The 19,301-nt window shown below is 43.5% G+C and overlaps 1 protein-coding gene across 3 annotated transcripts in view; it reads right to left on the bottom strand.

Annotated features, from left to right (window-relative positions):
* Positions 1-19,301, bottom strand: part of atg5 (ATG5 autophagy related 5 homolog (S. cerevisiae)) — a 289,336-nt gene that overhangs the window by 45,947 nt on the left and 224,088 nt on the right. Inside the window, exon 8 of one of the 3 annotated variants that reach the window (XM_068027015.1) lies at positions 5,047-5,126. The exons of the other annotated variants lie outside the window; for them this stretch is intronic. Within the exon in view, the coding sequence (XP_067883116.1) occupies positions 5,107-5,126 (20 nt within the window). The 3' untranslated portion in view covers positions 5,047-5,106. Of the gene's footprint in view, positions 1-5,046; positions 5,127-19,301 lie in introns of those variants that run through there. 3 annotated transcript variants of the gene reach the window in all.

Raw genomic sequence — 19,301 nt, forward strand, 5'->3', positions numbered from 1 at the left:
GCGCTGTGCAAATGACTACTGACAACACCTACTGGCCTCCGACATCGGAAATATCAGAGGAATGCATTAAGAGAGCTTTTGGGCCAACCATCAAGAAGTTCGCCCCCCTCAAGTCTAAATCAGGGGACATGATCACTGACCAACGCAAGCAAATGGGCCGCTGGGTGCAGCACTACCCAGAACTGTACTCCAAAGAAAATGTTGCCACTGAGACCGCCCTCAGTGCAGCCCAGTCTCTGACAGTCATGGATGAGCTAGACGAAGAACCAACAAAATCGGAACTCAGTGATGCCATTGATTCTCTAGCCAGTGGAAAAGCCCCTGGGAAAGACAGCATTACCCCTGAAATAATCAAGTGTGCCAAGCCTGCTATACTCTCAGCACTCCATGAACTGCTTTGCCTGTGCTGGGATGAGGGAGCAGTACCACAGGATATGCGCGACGCCAATATCATCACCCTCTATAAGAATGAGGGTGACTGCAACAACTACCGTGGAATCTCCCTGCTCAGCATAGTGAGGAAAGTCTTCGTTCGAGTCATTTTAAACAGGCTCCAGAAGCTGGCTGAGCATGTCGACCCTGAGGCACAGTGTGGCTTTCGAGCAGAGAGATCCACCATTAACATGCTGTTCTCCCTTCGCCAGCTACAGGAGAAATGCCGCAAACAACGTTGCTTTCAGAGATCTCACCAAAGCCTTTGACCTCGTCAGCAGACCTGGACTCTTCAAACTACTAGCAAAGATCGATGTCCACCAAAGCTACTAAGTATCATCACCTCATTCCATGACAATATGAAAGGCACAATTCAGCATAGCGGTGCCTCATCAGACCCCTGTCCTATCCTGAGTGGTGTGAAACAGGGCTGTGTTCTCACACCTACACTGTTTGGGCCCTTCTTCTCCCTGCTGCTCTCACAAGTCTTCAGAAGAAGGAATTTTCTTCCACACAAGATCAGATGGCAACCTTGCCCGTCTAAGAGCGAAGACCAAAGTACGGAAAGTCCTCATCAGGGAACTCCTCTTTGCTGACGATGCTGCATTAACATCCCACACAGAACAATGTCTGCAGAGACTCATCGACAGGATTGCGGCTGCCTGCAACGAATTTGGCCTAACCATCAGCCTCAAAAAAACGAACATCATGGGGCAGGACGTCAGAAATGCTCCATCCATCAATATCGGCGACCAGGCGCTTACCCATTGTCTCTCGAGACAAGGAGGCCAAAGAAGAAAAGATGCATGAGACTGCATCTTCAGAGAAGGAGTAAACAGAAAGGGAAAACAGTATTTTTACCCATTTACACACAAAAACAAGATACAGAAGTACACAAAATATGTATTATAAGAGTACCCAAGATCAAAAGTAGTCAAATGTGATGTCTGTTCCATAACTGTTAGAGTGGAGATGGTTAAGGGAAGATTTCATCGAGATGATCAAAATCACGAGGCTTTTGATGGCGCTTCTGTTTCCACTGGCAGAAGGATCAGTAACCAGAGTACACAGGTTTAAGGTAATGGAAAAAGAACCAGGGAACATGAGGGAAAATGCTGGCATACACTTCCTGAAAGGGGTTGCCGGTGGGGCGGGGGGGGCAGTAGAAGCAGATTTAATAGTAACTTTCAAAAGAGAATTGGATAAATATTTGAAGGGGGATATTTACAGGGCTAGTTGTATACAGTCAGAAGGGAGAGGCCCTGGGAGTCTTCAACATTGACTTTGGACCCCATGAAGTCTCATGGCATCAGGTCAAACATGGACAAGGACACCTCATGCTAATTACCATCTACTGCCTTCCCTCAGCTGATGAATCACTACTCCTCCATGTTGAATACTACTTGGAAGAAGCACGGAGGGTAGCAAGGGCACAGAATGTACTCTGGGTGGGGGACTTCAATGTCCATCTCCAAGATCGGCTTGGTAGCACTGAGCTGACCGCGTCCTGAAGGATATAATCTGTCAAATTGGGCCTGTGTCGGGTGGTGAGAGAATCAAGAAGAGGGGAAAAACCTACTTGACCTCATCTTCACCAATCTACCCGTCATAAATGCATCTGTCCATGACAGCATTGGTAGGAGTGACCACCACATAGTCCTTGTGGAGACAAAGTCCTATCTTCCCACTGAGATTACCACAGTGTTGTGCGGCATTACCACCACGTGAAATGGCATAGATTCAGAACAGATCTAGCAACTCAAAACTGTGCATCCATGAGGCGCTGTGGACCATCAGCAGCAGCAGAATTGTAGAGAATCACAATCAGCATCCTCATGGCCTGGTATATACCTCATTTTACCATAACCATCAAGCCAGGGGATCAACCTTGGTTCAATGAGTCTAGGCGAGTATGCCGGGAGCAGCAACAGGCACACCTAAAAAATGAGATGCCAACCTGGTGAAGCTACAACACAGGACTATAAGCATGCTAAACAGCAGAAGCAGCATGCAACAGACAGAGCAAAGTGATCCTACAACCAATGGATGAGATCAAAGCTTTGCATTCCTGCTATATGCAGTTGTGAATGGTGGGGACAATTAAACAACTAACCGGAGGAGAAGGCTCCACAAACAATCCCATCCTCAATGATGGGGGAACACGTTAGTGCGAAAGACAAGGCTGAAGCATCTACAACCATCTTCAGACAGAACTGCCGAATGGATGATCCGTCTTGGCCTCCTCCCGAGGTCCCCGGCATCACAGATGCCAGTCTTTAGCCAATTCGATTCACTCCACGTAATACTAAGCAACGACTGAACACACTGGATACTGCAAGGGCGATGGGCCCTGACAACATCCCAGCTTTTACACTGAAGACTTGTGCTCCAGAACTAGCTGCACACTTAGCCAAGCTATTACAGTATAGCGACAACACTGGCATACACCAGACAATGCAGAAAATTGCCGAGGTTTGTCCTGTTCACAAAAAACAAATCCAATTCGACCAATCAATGCCCCATTAGTCTACTCGCAATCATCAGCAAAGTGATGGAAGATGTGTGGACAGTGCTATCAACCTGCTCACCGACACTCAGTCTGGGTTCCGCCAGGGCCACATGGCTCCTGCCCTCATTACAGCTTTGGTCTAAACATGGACAAAAGAGTTGAACTCCAGAGGCAAGATGAGAGCGAATGCTCTGGACATCAAGGCAGCATTTGACCGGGTGGCATCAAGAAGCTCTTGCAAAACTAAACTCAATGGGAATCAGTCATAGCTAGCACATGGGATATGGTTGCTGGACGCCAATTCTCTCAGTCCCAGGACATTACTGCAGGAGTTTCTCAGGATAGTGCCGTAGGCCCAACCATCTTCAGTTGCTTCATAATGAACTTCCCTCCACCATAAGGTCAGAGTGGGGATGTTTGCTGGTGATTGCAGTGTTCAGTACTATTTGCAACTCCTCAGATACTTAAGCAGTCTGTGCCTGCATGCAGGAAGACCTGAACAACATCAGACTTGGGCTGATAAGTGGCATGTAGCATTTTCATCATACAAGTGCCAGGCAATGACTATCTCCAACAAGAGAGAATCTAACAATCATCTCTTGATATTTAATGGCATTACCATCTCTGAATCCTCACCAACATCATCCTGGGGGTTACCGTTGACCAGAAACATAACTGGAGCAGCCATATAAATACTGTAGCTACAAATGCAGGTCAGAGGCTAGGATGTCTGCCATGAGCCTGTCCACCATCTACAAGGCAAAAGTCAGGAGCAGGAGAGTGATGGAATACTCCCCACTTGCCTGGATGAGTGCAGCTCCACCACTCAGGAAGCTCAACACCATCCAGGACAAGTAGAGCACTTGATTGGCAGCCACACCTTAAACATTCACTCCCTCCATCACCAGCACACAAGGCGGAATCTTGTGCCCTTTAAAAAAAATAATCGTGGGCTGGGACCATTTCCAGGTCCTGAACCCACACTAGTTGTCAGGGCATCTGCCTGGGAGATCTTCCCGGAGGCGGCCAATTAAGAGATCGAAAATTCCTTAGATTGGCAGGTAGCTTCTAATGTAATAAAAGCAAAATACTGCGGATGCTGGAAATCTGAAATAAAAACAAGAAATGCTGGAACCACTCAGCAGGTCTGGCAGCATCTGTGGAAAGAGAAGCAGAGTTAACGTTGCGGGTCAGTGACCCTTCTTCGGAACCTAGCTTCTAATGTAAGCTGGGGTGCCCTAGGAAATCAGTCATGGGACCACCATTGTTTTCCATAATTATTTATAATAATGGACTGGTCATACAAGGTGGTTATCAAAGTCTGCTGACACTACCAAATTGAAAGCTGTTCTATTTATATAGCAAGAGTGATTCTCTAATACATACCACAATACTGCAATCCACACCAATCTCACACATATACACATTCATTTGTTTTCTAATGTACACACGAACCTGCTCATGCAATCTAAAAATACCCAGCTGGAAAGTTATTTCCATAAAGTATATCTTTTCAGCACCCTGATGATCTAATGAGTAAATGCACTTTGTAATGAGATACTAACACAAACCTGGAGGTCCCAGGCTCAATTCTTAGTCTGTACTGAGTTAGCTGACCTTATCCAGTTAGTAGTTGGAATACAATATTCAGATTTAATATCTCTGGGATGATGAGGAAAAAATGCTCTGGTGTCCATTCTAGATTCCTTGCCATTGATCCCCGCTTAACAGCTGGAGGAGATCAAAAGTAACTCAGATGCCCTCAATAATTGAATAGGCTGATGACACTCACTGGAATCAGACAAAGTTCAGAGCTTGCTAACCCATTCCCCATCTTACATCAACACCTTCAGCAGAACAAATTAAGTTTGCTGCTATGGTGTAACTTGTACTTACTTAACTACATTACAGACAAAGGATAACAATTTGCATTTGTACAGCACCTTTAATTGTCCCAAGTCGCATCACACTGGCATAATCAAAAATGATATCAAATAAATAGATACTTAAACTCCCATTATTATGACCTGGATTTTGCGATCAACAGCGAAAGAATGGCACTCGCCATTCACCACGCTACTATGGTGACAGTTGCCAACAGAGTTTCTGTGGGCTTTTGAGGGTAGACTTGCTGTCATTGAGCATCTGGTCCAGCGTGGCATCCTCTAAAGGGGATCTGTGACATCTGTGAACAGGGTAAAAAAGAAAACAAGGCTCTTCAACAAATCAGATTGAAGAACCCTGACAGACATACAGAATCTAAACTAGGAAATACAAACCAAAAAGGATAAATTAGATTTAGATCATGTATAAGAAGCAAAATAAAGAGTTGAAAAGAAAGATGGGGTTAACAGAGACAGATAAAAGAGACAGAAAGGTTTAAAAAAGGTATATTTTAAAATCTCCAAAACTAATTAAATTCTAAAGTAAATGAGACTCTACACTTGTAAAATTAAATTTTTGGGACCAGAGAGGTTGTTTGGCAGTAATTATGAATGCTCATGCCGTTAAAAATACACTTGCACCTGAATGCACCAGCCCCAACTTCTGCCGTATTTAATGGGCAACTAATGGATAAGTACTGATAATGATAAAGACTGGCTGTACTTAAAGTTAATGCATCACCAATACTGGATGGGACGCAACTGAGAATTCTGAGGGAGGTAAAGGTGAAAATTGGAGAGGCACTGGCCATAATCTTCCAATCCTCCTTAGATACCGGAGTGGTGCTAGAGGAATAAAGAATTGCAAATGATACACCCTTGTTCAAATAAGGGTGCAAGGATAAAACCAACAACTATAGGCTAGTCAGTTTAACCTCAGCGGTGGGAAAACTTTCAGAAACAATAATCTGGGACAAAATTGTCACTTAGACAAGTGCGGATTAATTAAGGAAATCCAGATGGATTTGTTAAAGGCAAATCATGTTTAACTAACTTGCTTGAGTTTTTTGATGAGGTAACAAAGAGGGTTGATGAGGATAATGTGGTTGATGTAGTGTACTTGCAAAAGGCATTTGACAAAGTGCCACATAATAATCTTGCCAGCAAAGTTGAAGCCCATGGAATAAAAAGGGACAGTGGCAACATGGATACAAAGTTAGCCAAGTGACAGGAAATAGGTGAACGGTTGTTTTTTGGACGGAGGAACGTATACAGTGGGGTTTCCCCAGTGGTTGGTACTAAGACCACTGGTTTTCTTGATCTATATTAATGACCTAGACTTGGATGGACAGGGCACTATTTCAAAATTTGCAGATGACAAAAAAAGTGGAAGCATTGTGTACTGTGAGGACAGTGATAGAACGCATGAGGACTAGACAGGCTGCTGGAATGGGCAGACACATGGCAGATGGAATTTAATGCAGAGAAAATTTTGGTATGAAGAACTAGGAGAGGCAATACAAAATAAAAGGTACAATTCTAAACGGGGTGCAAGAACAGGGAGACCTGGGGATATATGTGCACAAATTGTTGAAGGTGGCAGGGTAGGTTGAGAAAGTGGTTACATTTTTAAATGAAGGCATAGAGTATAAAAGTAAGGAAGTTATGGCGAACCTTTATAAAATACTGGTTCAGCCTCAACTGGAATACTGGACTGGATTTTACCTTAGGCGGACGGGAATTCGCTTCTGCCTAGCCCGGGCATCCGTACCACATTTTACGGGCCCCCGGGCTTTAACTGTCCCGAGGCAGGATTTCCACCCACTTGAGGGAGGAGGTCCCGCCTCAGTGAGCTTCCGACCAATCAGTGGGCCAGTAGCTCTTAGTCCCAGCAGTGCCACCGGGAGCGGTGGCCACTGCTGGGACTGCAGCCCAGCCGATGCTATGGATCCAGGAGGGAAGTTAAGTAGGGGTTGCCTCACCAGGGGGATTGGTCCTTCCTTGGTGAGGCTGGAGTTGTAGTTTGGGTGGGAGGGGGGCGTCTTGGGTCCCGGGGGTGGGTTGGGAGGTGGGAGTGGCCCTCTATCGGGCACCCTGTGCCTGATTACCATACACCCCCCGGAACGCGGAAAGGCCTGCAGCTATCGCTGGGCGGCCTTTCACGTCCCCAGCATGCCTGCTTGCTACGGGTAAAATACCCGTGGAGGTAGGCGAGAGCCCTTAAGTGGCCGCCTGACTCCGTAAACTTGGCCGGAGGCAGAAGCGGGGCGGGTAGGCAGATTCAACTTTTAAAAGGAAATTAGATAAGCATCTGAAGAGAAAAATATTGCAGGGCTATGGGGAAAAGGCAAGGGAGTGGGACTAGCTGAGTTTTGCTTGCAGAGAGTCTTCATGGACATTATGGGCCGAATGGCTTCCTTCTGTGCTGTAACCATTCTATGATATAAGCCAACTACTGACTGGTTACTGTTATTTGACCAACTGCCAGACTGGGAACACCCAAGTCAATAGAAAGAAAAGAAATTCCCTAACAAAACACTTGAAATAGCATAAACTTTATCAAACAAGTTTACTTTCAATTAATAATCCTCACAGATATATATCTGACTTATCTAGTGTCCTGTCTCGCAAATACTATAATTAAGTACCAGATATGTAACCTAAGCAAAGGTCAGCTTTATTTTTTAAAAATTACGCGCAACAGGAACTTTATTGCAAATTGAAATTACACGGTACACCAAGCAAGCAAATTTATAGGGAGAGTTCAAGTTATTAAACTTGTGAAGTTATGGAGGCAGTTCAAAATTTGCTAACAATGTTTTAACACTTCACATTGTCAGGAAAATGCTAGCAATATAGGCAATCAGCTTCGCTGTTTGACATGGTTTATACTGGCAGTGAGCATACATTTAACATCAACGCCTGTACAATCAGATGATCAAAATATGTGATCTTGTCAAATATATTGTTTATAGAGAACAAAAAATAAAAGCCACTTAGCTTCCATTTGTGACCACAGTTTTAACTAATTTAATCCATTTGGTATAAACAATCTCCCACCCCAGTACACACAGTATGTTTTTATTCCATAATTTTTAAATTCAAAAAGAAGAAACATGGCTGTCACCAGGCTACCCCAGCAATGGTACTGAACTATTGTCTTCAATTCTTGTAAACACCTTACCATTGCCCTCAACTGCATAAATCTCCCTACCTCCATCCAACACCAACTTCAGAAGTATGGAGTACTTCAGAAGTATGGAATCTCAGAGTAATGTGGGAAGGAAGCTGTGTTGGGGGTTGGGCAGTACATCAATGTTCGACACTCTAACATCCTTAAGTCTGGCGTGCTCACATCCATGCTTCACATTTTCAGTTTTAAAATGCCTCAGGCTGTTCCCTCAACACAACAAAGCCTGCAATGGTATTCTCAAGTTCCACTGGCCCTTCAAGCCACAGCGAACTGGCTAAAATTTTGGTTCTTGCCTTCAAATCTCTCCATGGCATCTTTTTATATCTTCTCTCAATTGTATCTCATGTATTCTCTCAGAGATTGCCTCCAACTGTACTTCTCTGTACACATCGTCTTCAGACCCTTCTAATAACAAACTTTATTAACCCTGTAGCCTTGTATCTCACTTTCATCCTCTTGCTTAATGTGAACTCTTTGTCCATCATCTGCCAAACCTGCTCAGGTTTTTCTCGAGACTTAGGAGCACTCTCAACATGAAAGTTACTATCAATAAAGCTTTAAATAAAGTGATGGCAACACAAAGGAGTGTACAATATTTTGTGATGGGCATCCAAAATGCTAGACTATTTTGGAGAATAATGAAAAAAACTTTGTAACTTAAAATTCAAAAATAAATGCAATTTGCATTTGTTCCACCAGATACCTCAAAGTACTTTACAGTCAATGAAACACTTTTTGAAGTGTAGTCACTGTTGTAATGCAGGAAACGGGGCAGCCAATTCACGCTCAACAAACTCCCATAAACAGCAATGTGATAATGACCAGTTAATCTATTTTCCTTTTTGATGTTGGCTGAGGGATAAATTTTGGCCAGGTCACTGGGGATAATTCCACTGCTCTTTTTCAAAATAGAGCCATGCGATCTTTTGCATCCACCTGAGCAGGCAGATGGGGCCTCGGTTTAACACCTCACCTGAACGATGGCACCTCTGACAGTGCAGCATTCATTCATTCTCTCTGGCGTGTCAGAGTAAAATTTTGTGCGTTCAAGCCCTACAGTGGGACTTGGACCCAGAACCTTGTTTACACAGAGGTGACAGTGCTACTAACTGAGCCATGGCTGACAGGTCACACTGAACTAACTCACTCTCAAATAACAATTATCAAATATTCAAATGCTTACTTCAGATATATCTAGTAGTATATAGTGGCTTCAAAGTTTTATTGCTAAACATCCTTATTCAAATCTAAATCAGTGCTTTTTGTGTCTTAGTGGGCTACTTTAAACATGGATTTTTGTTAATAATAACGGTGGGGCTAACAGTTATTATGAAGTAAATGAGACAGCAACTTCCGAGGTGTGCAGATGCTCCCAGTCTCGCCAAGGCTCCTTCGACAGTGTTTTCCAAACATGCAATCTCGACTACTTAGAATGACAAGGGCAGCAGATGCATGGAAACACCACCACCTGCAGGTTCCCCTCCAAGTTGTACACCATCCTGACTTGAAACTGTATCACAGCTCCCTCACTGTCACTGGGTCAAAATCCTGGAACTCCCTTCCTAACAGCACTATTCTTGTACCTACACCCCAAGGACTGCAGCGGTTCAAGAAGGCAGCTCATCACCACCTTCTCAAGGGCAATTAGGGATGGGCAATAAATGCTGGCCTAGCCAGTGATGCACAGATCCCACGAATGAATAAAAAAAACATGCATATTTAAATGTGGAAATCCGGAAGTTGCTGGCAGATGCCCTGCTCTACCACAGGGTGCGCTGTAGCAGTCTTCGCTGACAGATTTGTCATTGAAAGACATGCAATGGCATGGACTTGGGATATTTTCTTCCTAGGTCCCCACTAAATATGCCATAATGTATTAAGGGTTGGTGTGTTCAGGAATCAGTGATTTGCTGCCAAACAACCTCTCTGGCCCTAAAAGTTTAATTTTACAAGTGTGGAACATAGGAAATAGCAGCAGGAGTAGACCATATGGCCCATCAAGCCTGCTCCACTTCCCTGCCGACTCCCACAAGCCCTTAATTCCCTGAGAGACCAAAAATCTGTCTATCCCAGCCTTAAATATATTCAAAAATTGAGCATCCATTACCCTCTTGGCTAGAGAATTCCCAAGATTCACAACCCTTTGAGTGAAGAAATTTCTTATCTCAGTCCTAAATAATTGTCCCCTTATCTGTGCCACCATATTTTAGATTCCGCAGCCAATGGAAACAACCTCTCAGTATCCACCCTGTCAGGGAGCCACATTCCTGCAGACGTTAATTAGCGTTGGAGATTATTTTTTCTGTCTTTTATCTCTGTCTCCTAATTTTATCTGTCTTTCCCAATCTTTATTTCACTTTCTGTACTTGATTTAAACCTGAACTGTACTTTCTGCTTTATACTTCCTGGTTTAGACTCTGCATTGTCCTCACATCAGTGAGGATTCTTCAATTTAATTAGTTGAAGAGCCTTGCTGTTTCTTGTCCTGCTCACATATTCCCTAGATCCCTGTGGTGGGGCCAAGCTGATCAGACATGATCAGAGCATGTCGCCACTCCAAAGCCCGCAAAAACTTTGTGGGGAGCTGTCAACGAGGTGAACTGTGAGTACCATTCGTTTGCCACTGACTGCAAAATCTGAGCCATTGTCAATTTTATAAACTTTCAGCTATTGCAAAGCAATTGCTACCTTCTGACATCTCAACTAAACTGAAAACTTAAATTTTGTGTAAATAAATATGTCTACCCATAAAAAGCATTCTAACCAAACTACATTAGATATAAATTAAAAATAGGCCAATTAGAATTACATAAAAACATGCTCCTTTGAGTTAAGTTACAAAGGAACTGTGAGTTTGCTGCTCCAATTCTATATTTTTTTGCTTTCCCAATGATAGAAATGGAGCAGACTGCAATACTGCTGGAAGGTGAGTCATCTGGGCATCAGAGGCTAGATAGTCAGGTCTCGCTTGACACATAAGCCCTATGGGCCTTAGTTTAAACCTCTCTGATTTACACTGAACTCCGAATATCCGCGCAAGCCGTTTTTTTATTGGCAAAGAGATGACAATGTATGTAGAGTTAGTGTGTTCACAATGTACCAGACTTCACAAAAACAATAATTTTCAAATGTTCAAAGGTGTGCTATGACTTTGTTGCTTGCGAAAGATAGATTACTGACCTCTGCACAAAGATTATGTTCTTTCCAGATGTAATGCTATTGAAGTTTTTTGCTAAGGACAATTTGGGATGTGCAACAAATTCTGACCTTGCCAGCAATGTTCATATTCCATGAATGAACAAAAAAATTGCTAGAACATGCAAGTTTTGGGAAAGATTTACTAATTAGAGCTTTTATATTAAATAAAAGACACCATCAGCAAAGCTGCTTATAATGTAGGTCAATTAAACTGAAAATTTCATTTTCTCTGCTTTTCTTTCAAAAAGATGTTTGAATAGATCAGAGATTAGAAACAAAGGAGGAGCTAGACAGGAAAAATATAATGACATCGTAATAATTAGACAACTGCGCTTAAAAGAAAGTACAGAAGCAAATCCTAAACAAGAGATTTGAAAACCTTTTTATCTTAATTCTAGACAAAGAAAAGATGGTGGCCCTATATATTCACCTCAAAGAACAAGATCTGAAAATAATGCTCTTGTACAGAAGGCTGTGTGTATACTGTTTCGATGCTGAGCTAATTCTTTTTCACTCCTATTTGATGTGGGCTGACTAAGTTTTGCCTTTTTTTAATCTGTGCATCTTGCTCTACAATAAAAAGTGTTCAGCAATATTCTCACAGCTAATATCTATAAATCACATATTAAATCCAGTATACTACTGCATGTTTTGCCTGTTAGCACATTCGGTTGTCACTAAGCTACATGAAAATTTTGTACTGGAACCGAGTGCTTCAAATTTCATATTCATAAAAAAATCATTAAACCTGTCCATCACATCTTCTATTCCTTCCAACAAATTTCATGTATTTTTTAGCCGATCTCAAACATCTATAACCAGAGGCCTTAGCTGTAGTTCCACAGAGGTCCACTTCAGGTATGTGTATAATATCTAAAATAGCTATCCCAGGACCTGGGTGTTATGCTGAAGACTACATTATCCAAGAACCACAACAGGCCCCACACTCCAGCATGATGCCTGTGTTTTGTTTTAAAAGAAGAGCTGTCCTCGCTCAAAGCTAGCTTCTCCACATGGATGCCTTGAGTCCAGTATTACCTCTTTGCTGCAGCATCTTAGTGCTTGACCTCTGGACAGAACAAGACAAGTACAGGGGTAGCTCAGAGTTGTATTTAAAAGACTGTAAATTGATGGCGAGCGCACAGCTTGAGCTGCCAAAACTGGTTGTGGAATAGTGTTCTGCTGCACTTTCTGATGTGGTCTTTGGGCTTTCATTGTAAATAATTTGCAGCAACAGTAAAAATTACCAAAATCTTTAAAAAAGCACAAAACTATAGAAAGCATTGCCCATCTAATCAGAGATGCCGTCTCATTACAACCTTAGCCCAAACAAGGATACAAATTGAATTCCAGCCAAAAGAGATATTAAGGAAAAAAAGATAGAAATCAGAAAGTAACAGACAGCTGAAAATGGCTACAGAATTGATATGAGAGTGGCCAGAGACTGACCAGCAAACCAAGTTGATAGTGTAGTAGACAACCAAGATTAACATGAAGCAGAAACTAAGCAGGGAAAATGTTGAAGACAAGGACAGAGTAGGACTTTATAAATAATATGCTTATGTTATTACTTATTTTTTATGTGCTGAGTTGTTATTAGGAAAAGCCATTATTAGTTGAGATATTTCAATAGTATATCTAAAGTTTGCACAATTTCTCAGCAACTAATCACCAAGAGTAATTTAACAGACCTGCAGAAAATTAGAGTGAGAATAAGAACATAGGAAATAGGAGAAGTAGCCTCTCCAGCTTTTTCTACTATTAAATAGCATCATGGATGATCCGTGGCCTCAACTCGACGTTCCCGTCTGCTCCCCATAATCCCTTGATTCCTTGAGAGACAACAATCTGTCTATCTCAGCCTTAAATATATTCAATGATGGCTCATCTACAACCCTCTGGGATAGAGAATTCTAAAGATTCACAACTCTGAGTGAAGAAATTTCTCATCTCAGCCCTAAATGACCATCCCCTAATCCTGAAACTGTACCTCTGCGTTTTAGGCTCCCAACCAGGGGAAACAACTTGTGTCTACCCTGTCAAGCCCCTTCAGAACTTTGCGTATTTCAATGAGATTACCTCTTATTCTTCTGAACTCCAGAGAGTAAAGGCCCAATTTACTCAGCACCTCATCACAGGACAATCCTCTCATCTCAGGAACTAATCTAGTGAACCTTCACTGCACCACCTCAAATGCAAGTATATCCTTTCTTAGCTATGGGAGACCAAAACGGTGCATAGTACTCCAGGTGTGGTCTCACCAAAGCCCTGTACAACTGTAGCAAAACTTCCTTATTCTTGTACACCAACCCCCTTGCAATAAAGGCCAACATGCCATTTGCCTTCCTATTTGCTTGCTGTACCCACATGCTTGGACAACGTATGCCAGCCAAGAGCGACGTCTCAATTCATTCCATCTTCGCTGCCTTCGGAGAATACTTGGCATCAGGTGGCAGGACTATATCTCCAACACAGAAGTCCTTGAAGCGGCCAACACCCCCAGCTTATACACACTACTGAGTCAGCGGCGCTTGAGATGGCTTGGCCATGTGAGCCGCATGGAAGATGGCAGGATCCCCAAAGACACATTGTACAGCGAGCTCGCCACTGGTATCAGACCCACCGGCAGTCCATGTCTCCGTTATAAAGACGTCTGCAAACGCGACATGAAATCGTGTGACATTGATCACAAGTCGTGGGAGTCAGTTGCCAGCATTCGCCAGAGCTGGCGGGCAGCCATAAAGACAGGGCTAAATTGTGGCGAGTCGAAGAGACTTAGTAGTTGGCAGGAAAAAAGACAGAGGCGCAAGGGGAGAGCCAACTGTGCAACAGCCCCAACAAACAAATTTCTCTGCAGCACCTGTGGAAGAGCCTGTCACTCCAGAATTGGCCTTTATAGCCACTCCAGGCGCTGCTTCACAAACCACTGACCACCTCCAGGCGCGTAACCATTGTCTCTCGAGATAAGGAGGCCCAAAAGAAAAGAAGACCCACATGCTAACTTTGTGTTCCTTGTACAAGTACATCCAAGTCCCTCTGAACAACATTTAGAAATTTCACACCTTTGAAAAATATTTTGCTTTTCTATTCTTCCTAACAAAGCGAACAACTTCATATTTCCCCACATTACTTTTTTTTCCAAGGGATGTGGGCATCTCTGGCAAGGCTAGCATTTGTTGCCCATCCTTCATTGCCCTTGACAACTGAGTGGCTTGCAAGGCCATTTCAGAGGGGAGTTAAGAGTCAACCACATTGACATGAAGTCACATGTAGGCCAGGCTAAAGGCCTGCTTTAGGTCGGGAAAAAGAACCCGACCGAGCCACAGCGGACCTGAGCCCGACCCGGCCAGAGTCCCTCCGATTGTGCCCCGAGCCTGACCCAACCCCAACCTGCCAGTACTCGGCTCGACCTGGCCATCTCTGTACTTACCTTCCTGACACCAAACCTGCAAGAAGCTTCAGTGCATTCGCAATGACGTCATAGGGACGTCACTCGCTCACTGCGCAGACTCAGTTTCGTCCCGGACTCCCAGCTCGGGTAAGCTTTTTAATTTCAATACTTAGCAGCAGAGCATTTACAGTGTGTGTCCGGCCTGACCTGAAATGATCCGTCTTGATCTGGACTTGGCCCGACCCGACCCGAGCTTGAAAGCTGGCCCCAGAAGATGGGCCCGACTCGGACACATGTTGTTGGTTCCCGTCGGGTTCGGGGTGGGAAGCAGGCCTCTAAGCCAGACCAGGTAAGGGCATTTGATTTCCTTCCACATTAGTGAACCGGATGGGGTTTTAACAACAATTGACAATGGGTTAATGGTCACCATTAGACTAGCTTTTAATTCCAAATTTATCAATTGAATTCAAATTCCACCATCTGCTGTGGTGGGATTTGAACCCATGTCCCCCAGATCATTAGCCTGGGGCTCTGGGTTACTAGTCTAGTGACATTACCGCTACGCCACCCCCTCCCATACTCATTATACTCTAACTACCACCATGTTGCCCTCGCACTTAACCTGTCTATATCTTTAGTTTTAGTTTTTAGTGATACAGCACTGAAACAGGCCCTTCGGCCCACCGAGTCTGTGCCGACCATCAACCACCCATTTATACTAATCCTACACTAATCCCATATTCCTATCACATCCCCACCTGTCCCTATATATTTCCCTACCACCTACCTATACTAGGGGCAATTTATAATGGCCAATTAACCTATCAACCTGCAAGTCTTTTGGCATGTGGGAGGAAACCGGAGCACCCGGAGGAAACCCACGCAGACACAGGGAGAACTTGCAAACTCCGCACAGGCAGTACCCAGAATCGAACCCGGGTCCCTGGAGCTGTGAGGCTGCGGTGCTAACCACTGCGCCACTGTGCCGCCCTTTTTGCAGCTTCTTTGTCACGTAGGTTATAACGATTATAAGTTGTGCAAAAAGAAAACTACAGAATATTTGTTGTAAAAACAAGAAATGCTGGAAATACTTAGCAGGTCTGGCAGCATCTGTGGAGAGAGAAGCAGAGTTAACGTCTTAGGTCAGTGACCCTTCACTAGAACCAATGACCTGAAGTTAACTCTGCTTCTCTCTCCACAGATGCTGCCAGACCTGCTGAGCATTTCCAGTATTTCTTGTTTTTATTTCAGATTTCCAGCATCTGTAGTATTTTGCGTTTATTTTATAAAATATTTGTTGTGTTGGGCCAAAAGGTGAAATAAATTTTATTTGAGGTCGGCATGGACATGACAGGCCGAATGGCCACCTTTTGTGCCATAAATGACTCTGACTCTTGGACTAACTGGAACAGCAAAGTCCTTGGTATTGTAGCTCTATTATATCGCTTATATTCCTGTCAACACAGAAGAACGTGACACGTAGCTTTGTAGTGTCAGCAAACTTAGATATATCTCGATCTCTTTGTCTCAGTCATTAATATAGATTGTAAATAGCTGAGGCCCAAGCACTGATACTTGTGGCACTCCACTAGTCACAGCTTGCCAACTTGAAAACACCCATTTATCCCTACTCTCTGCTCCATCGGTGGTTCTTGGATATTGTAGTCTTTAGCTCCCAGGTCCTGGGATAGCTATTTTAGATATTATATTACCCCCACCCCAACTCTAATGAAAGGTGACAGACCTGAAACATTAACTGGGTTTTTCTTTCCACAGATGCTGCCTGAACTACTGAATATTTCCAGCATTTTCTGTTTTCATTCCATGAGTCCCTATCTTGTGTATAACTTTTGCATGGCACCTCATCAAAAGCCTTTTGGAAATCCAAGTCTAGTATATCTACTGGTTCCATTTTATCTACCCTACTAATTACATCTTCAAAAAACTCTATACAGTAAAAGCTTTGTTATCCGGCATGTGCCGGACCTGAGAAGTGCCGGCTAAGCAAAAATTCCAGTTGATCAAGAGTTGTACTTACCAAGGCAGGTAGAGATCCGACCTTCCACTCTGGTTATTGCCGGGAGAGCAAGGGCCTAGCAGTTGGAACGCCGTTTTGTAATTTTTCCCTTACTCCTTCAGAGTTGGTGCACCAAAATAGTACGCGGGAGAGTCCCCCCTTTCCAATGAAACATCCCCAGTGGAGATTGGATGTGGAATTCCAGAGCAAAACGCATCTGACGCAGGCCCCAAGAATCCTATTATCGTGAATAGGGAGCCAGTCACTGAGGCGAGGTAGCGTTTCTAGCCATAGAAATTCCAGATAATAGAGCTTGCTGGTTGGTAAAATGCTGGATAACAAAGCCGTTACTATATAATAAATTTGTCAAACACAATTTCCATTTCATAAAATCATGTTGACTTTGTCTGATCATACTATGATTTTATTAAGTGCATTAAGACTTTCTTAATAGATTCCAGCATTTTTCTGCCAACTGATGTCAGGCTTACTGGCCTGTAGTTCCCCATTTTCTCTCTCCCTCCTTTCTTGAATCTTCAAATCTGCTGGGACTGTTCCAGAATCTAGGGAATTTTGGAAAATCATAACCAGCATATCCAATAAATGTTATAAAACGCTATTTTAATGCAGTAAATGTTTGGCGATTTAACATAGTCTAAAGAAACATCTTCTCTGTCATGTTCTACTGTGTTGACAGGAATATAAGCGATATAATAGAGCTACAATACCAAGGACTTTACTGTTCCAGTTAGACCAAGAGTCAGAGTCATTTACTGCACAGAAGGCGGCCATTTGGCCTGTCATGTCCATGCCGACCTCTAATAAAATTTATTCTATTTCACCTTTTGGTCCAACACAACAAATATCCCGTAGTTTTTTTTTTGCACAACTTATAACCTTTATTGTGCTGAATTCTTCCATGACTGTAGTGCCATGGCCCACTTATGTAGGAGATGCTCAATATGCAGCTTAGGAATTAAATGCAATTCAGAAGCTCTATTTGCCCAGCTTTTAAATTCCGTCAACTTCTTTGCACTCTTGTGCGCAAAACCTATTTCCACAAACATTAGCAATCCAGCTAGTAATATTGGAAGCTTCCGGAGGAGGGCACCCTGTTACTATTTTTTCACTCTATTTACATCAAGTGTACTGGACTTCATAATAGTCTGTTCTGATGGATATGTGGATTTTAGTGCTAGTGATCTTCGGGGGGGTTTAAACTAATTCAGCAGGGGGATGGGAACCTAAATTGTAGTTCCAGTGTACAGGATGTTGAGAGTAGTGAGGTCAGGGATAAGGTTACAAGAACGCAAGAGGGCACTGGCAAGCAAGAACTTGGTTTAAAGTGTGTCTACTTCAACGCCAGGAGCATCCGGAATAAGGTTGGTGAGCTGGCAGCATGGGTTGGTACCTGGGATCTCGATGTTGTGGCCATTTCGGAGACATGGGTAGAGCAGGGGCAGGAATGGATGTTGCAGGTTCCGGGATTTAGATGTTTCAGTAAGAACAGAGAAGATGGTAAAAGAGGGGGGGGGTGTGGCATTGTTAATCAAGGAGAGTACTACAGCGGCAGAAAGGACGTTTGAGGACTCGTCTACTGAGGTAGTATGGGCCGAGGTTAGAAACAGGAGAGGAGAGGTCACCCTGTTTGGAGTTTTCTATAGACCTCCGAATAGTTCCAGAGATGTAGAGGAAAGGATAGCGAAGATGATTCTCGACAGGAGCGAGAGTAGCAGGGTAGTTGTTATGGGGGACTTTAACCTTCCAAATATTGACTGGAAATACTATAGTTCGAGTACTTTAGATGGGTCAGTTTTTGTCCAGTGTGTGCAGGAGGGTTTTCTGACACAGTATGTAGACAGGCCAACCAGGGGCGATGCCACATTGGATTTGGTACTGGGTAATGAACCCGGCCAGGTGTTAGATTTAGATGTAGATGAGCACTTTGGTGATAGTGATCACAATTCGGTTAGGTTTACCTTAGCGATGGGCAGGGACAGGTATATACCGCAGGGCAAGGATTATAGCTGGGGGAAAGGAAATTATGATGCGATTAGGCAAGATTTAGGATGCGTAGGATGGGGAAGGAAACTGCAGGGGATGGGCACAATCGAAATGTGGAGCTTATTCAAGGAGCAGCTACTGCATGTCCTTGATAAGTATGTACCTGTCAGGCAGGGAGGAAGTTGTCGAGCGAGGGAGCCGCGGTTTACTAAAGAAGTTGAAGCGCTTGTCAAGAGGAAGGCGGCGGCTTATGTTAGGATGAGACGCGAAGGCTCAGTTAGGGCGCTTGAGAGTTACAAGCTAGCCAGGAAGGATCTAAAGGGAGAGCGAAGAAGAGCAAGGAGAGGACACGAGAAGTCATTGGCGGATAGGATCAAGGAAAACCCTAAGGCTTTCTATAGGTATATCAGGAATAAACGAATGACTAGAGTTAGATTAGGGCCAATCAAGGATAGTAGTGGGAAGTTGTGTGTGGAATCAGAGGAGATAGGGGAAGCGTTAAATGAATATTTTTCGTCACTATTTACAGTAGAGAAAGAAAATGTTGTTGAGGAGAATACTGAGATTCAGACTACTAGGCTAGATGGGATTGAGGTTCACAAGGAGGAGGTGTTAGCAATTTTGGAAAGAGTGAAAATAGATAAGTCCCCTGGGCCAGATGGGATTTATCCTAG

This window comes from Heterodontus francisci, chromosome 3, assembly GCF_036365525.1.
Source record: "Heterodontus francisci isolate sHetFra1 chromosome 3, sHetFra1.hap1, whole genome shotgun sequence".
Classification (NCBI taxonomy): Eukaryota; Metazoa; Chordata; class Chondrichthyes; order Heterodontiformes; family Heterodontidae; genus Heterodontus; species Heterodontus francisci.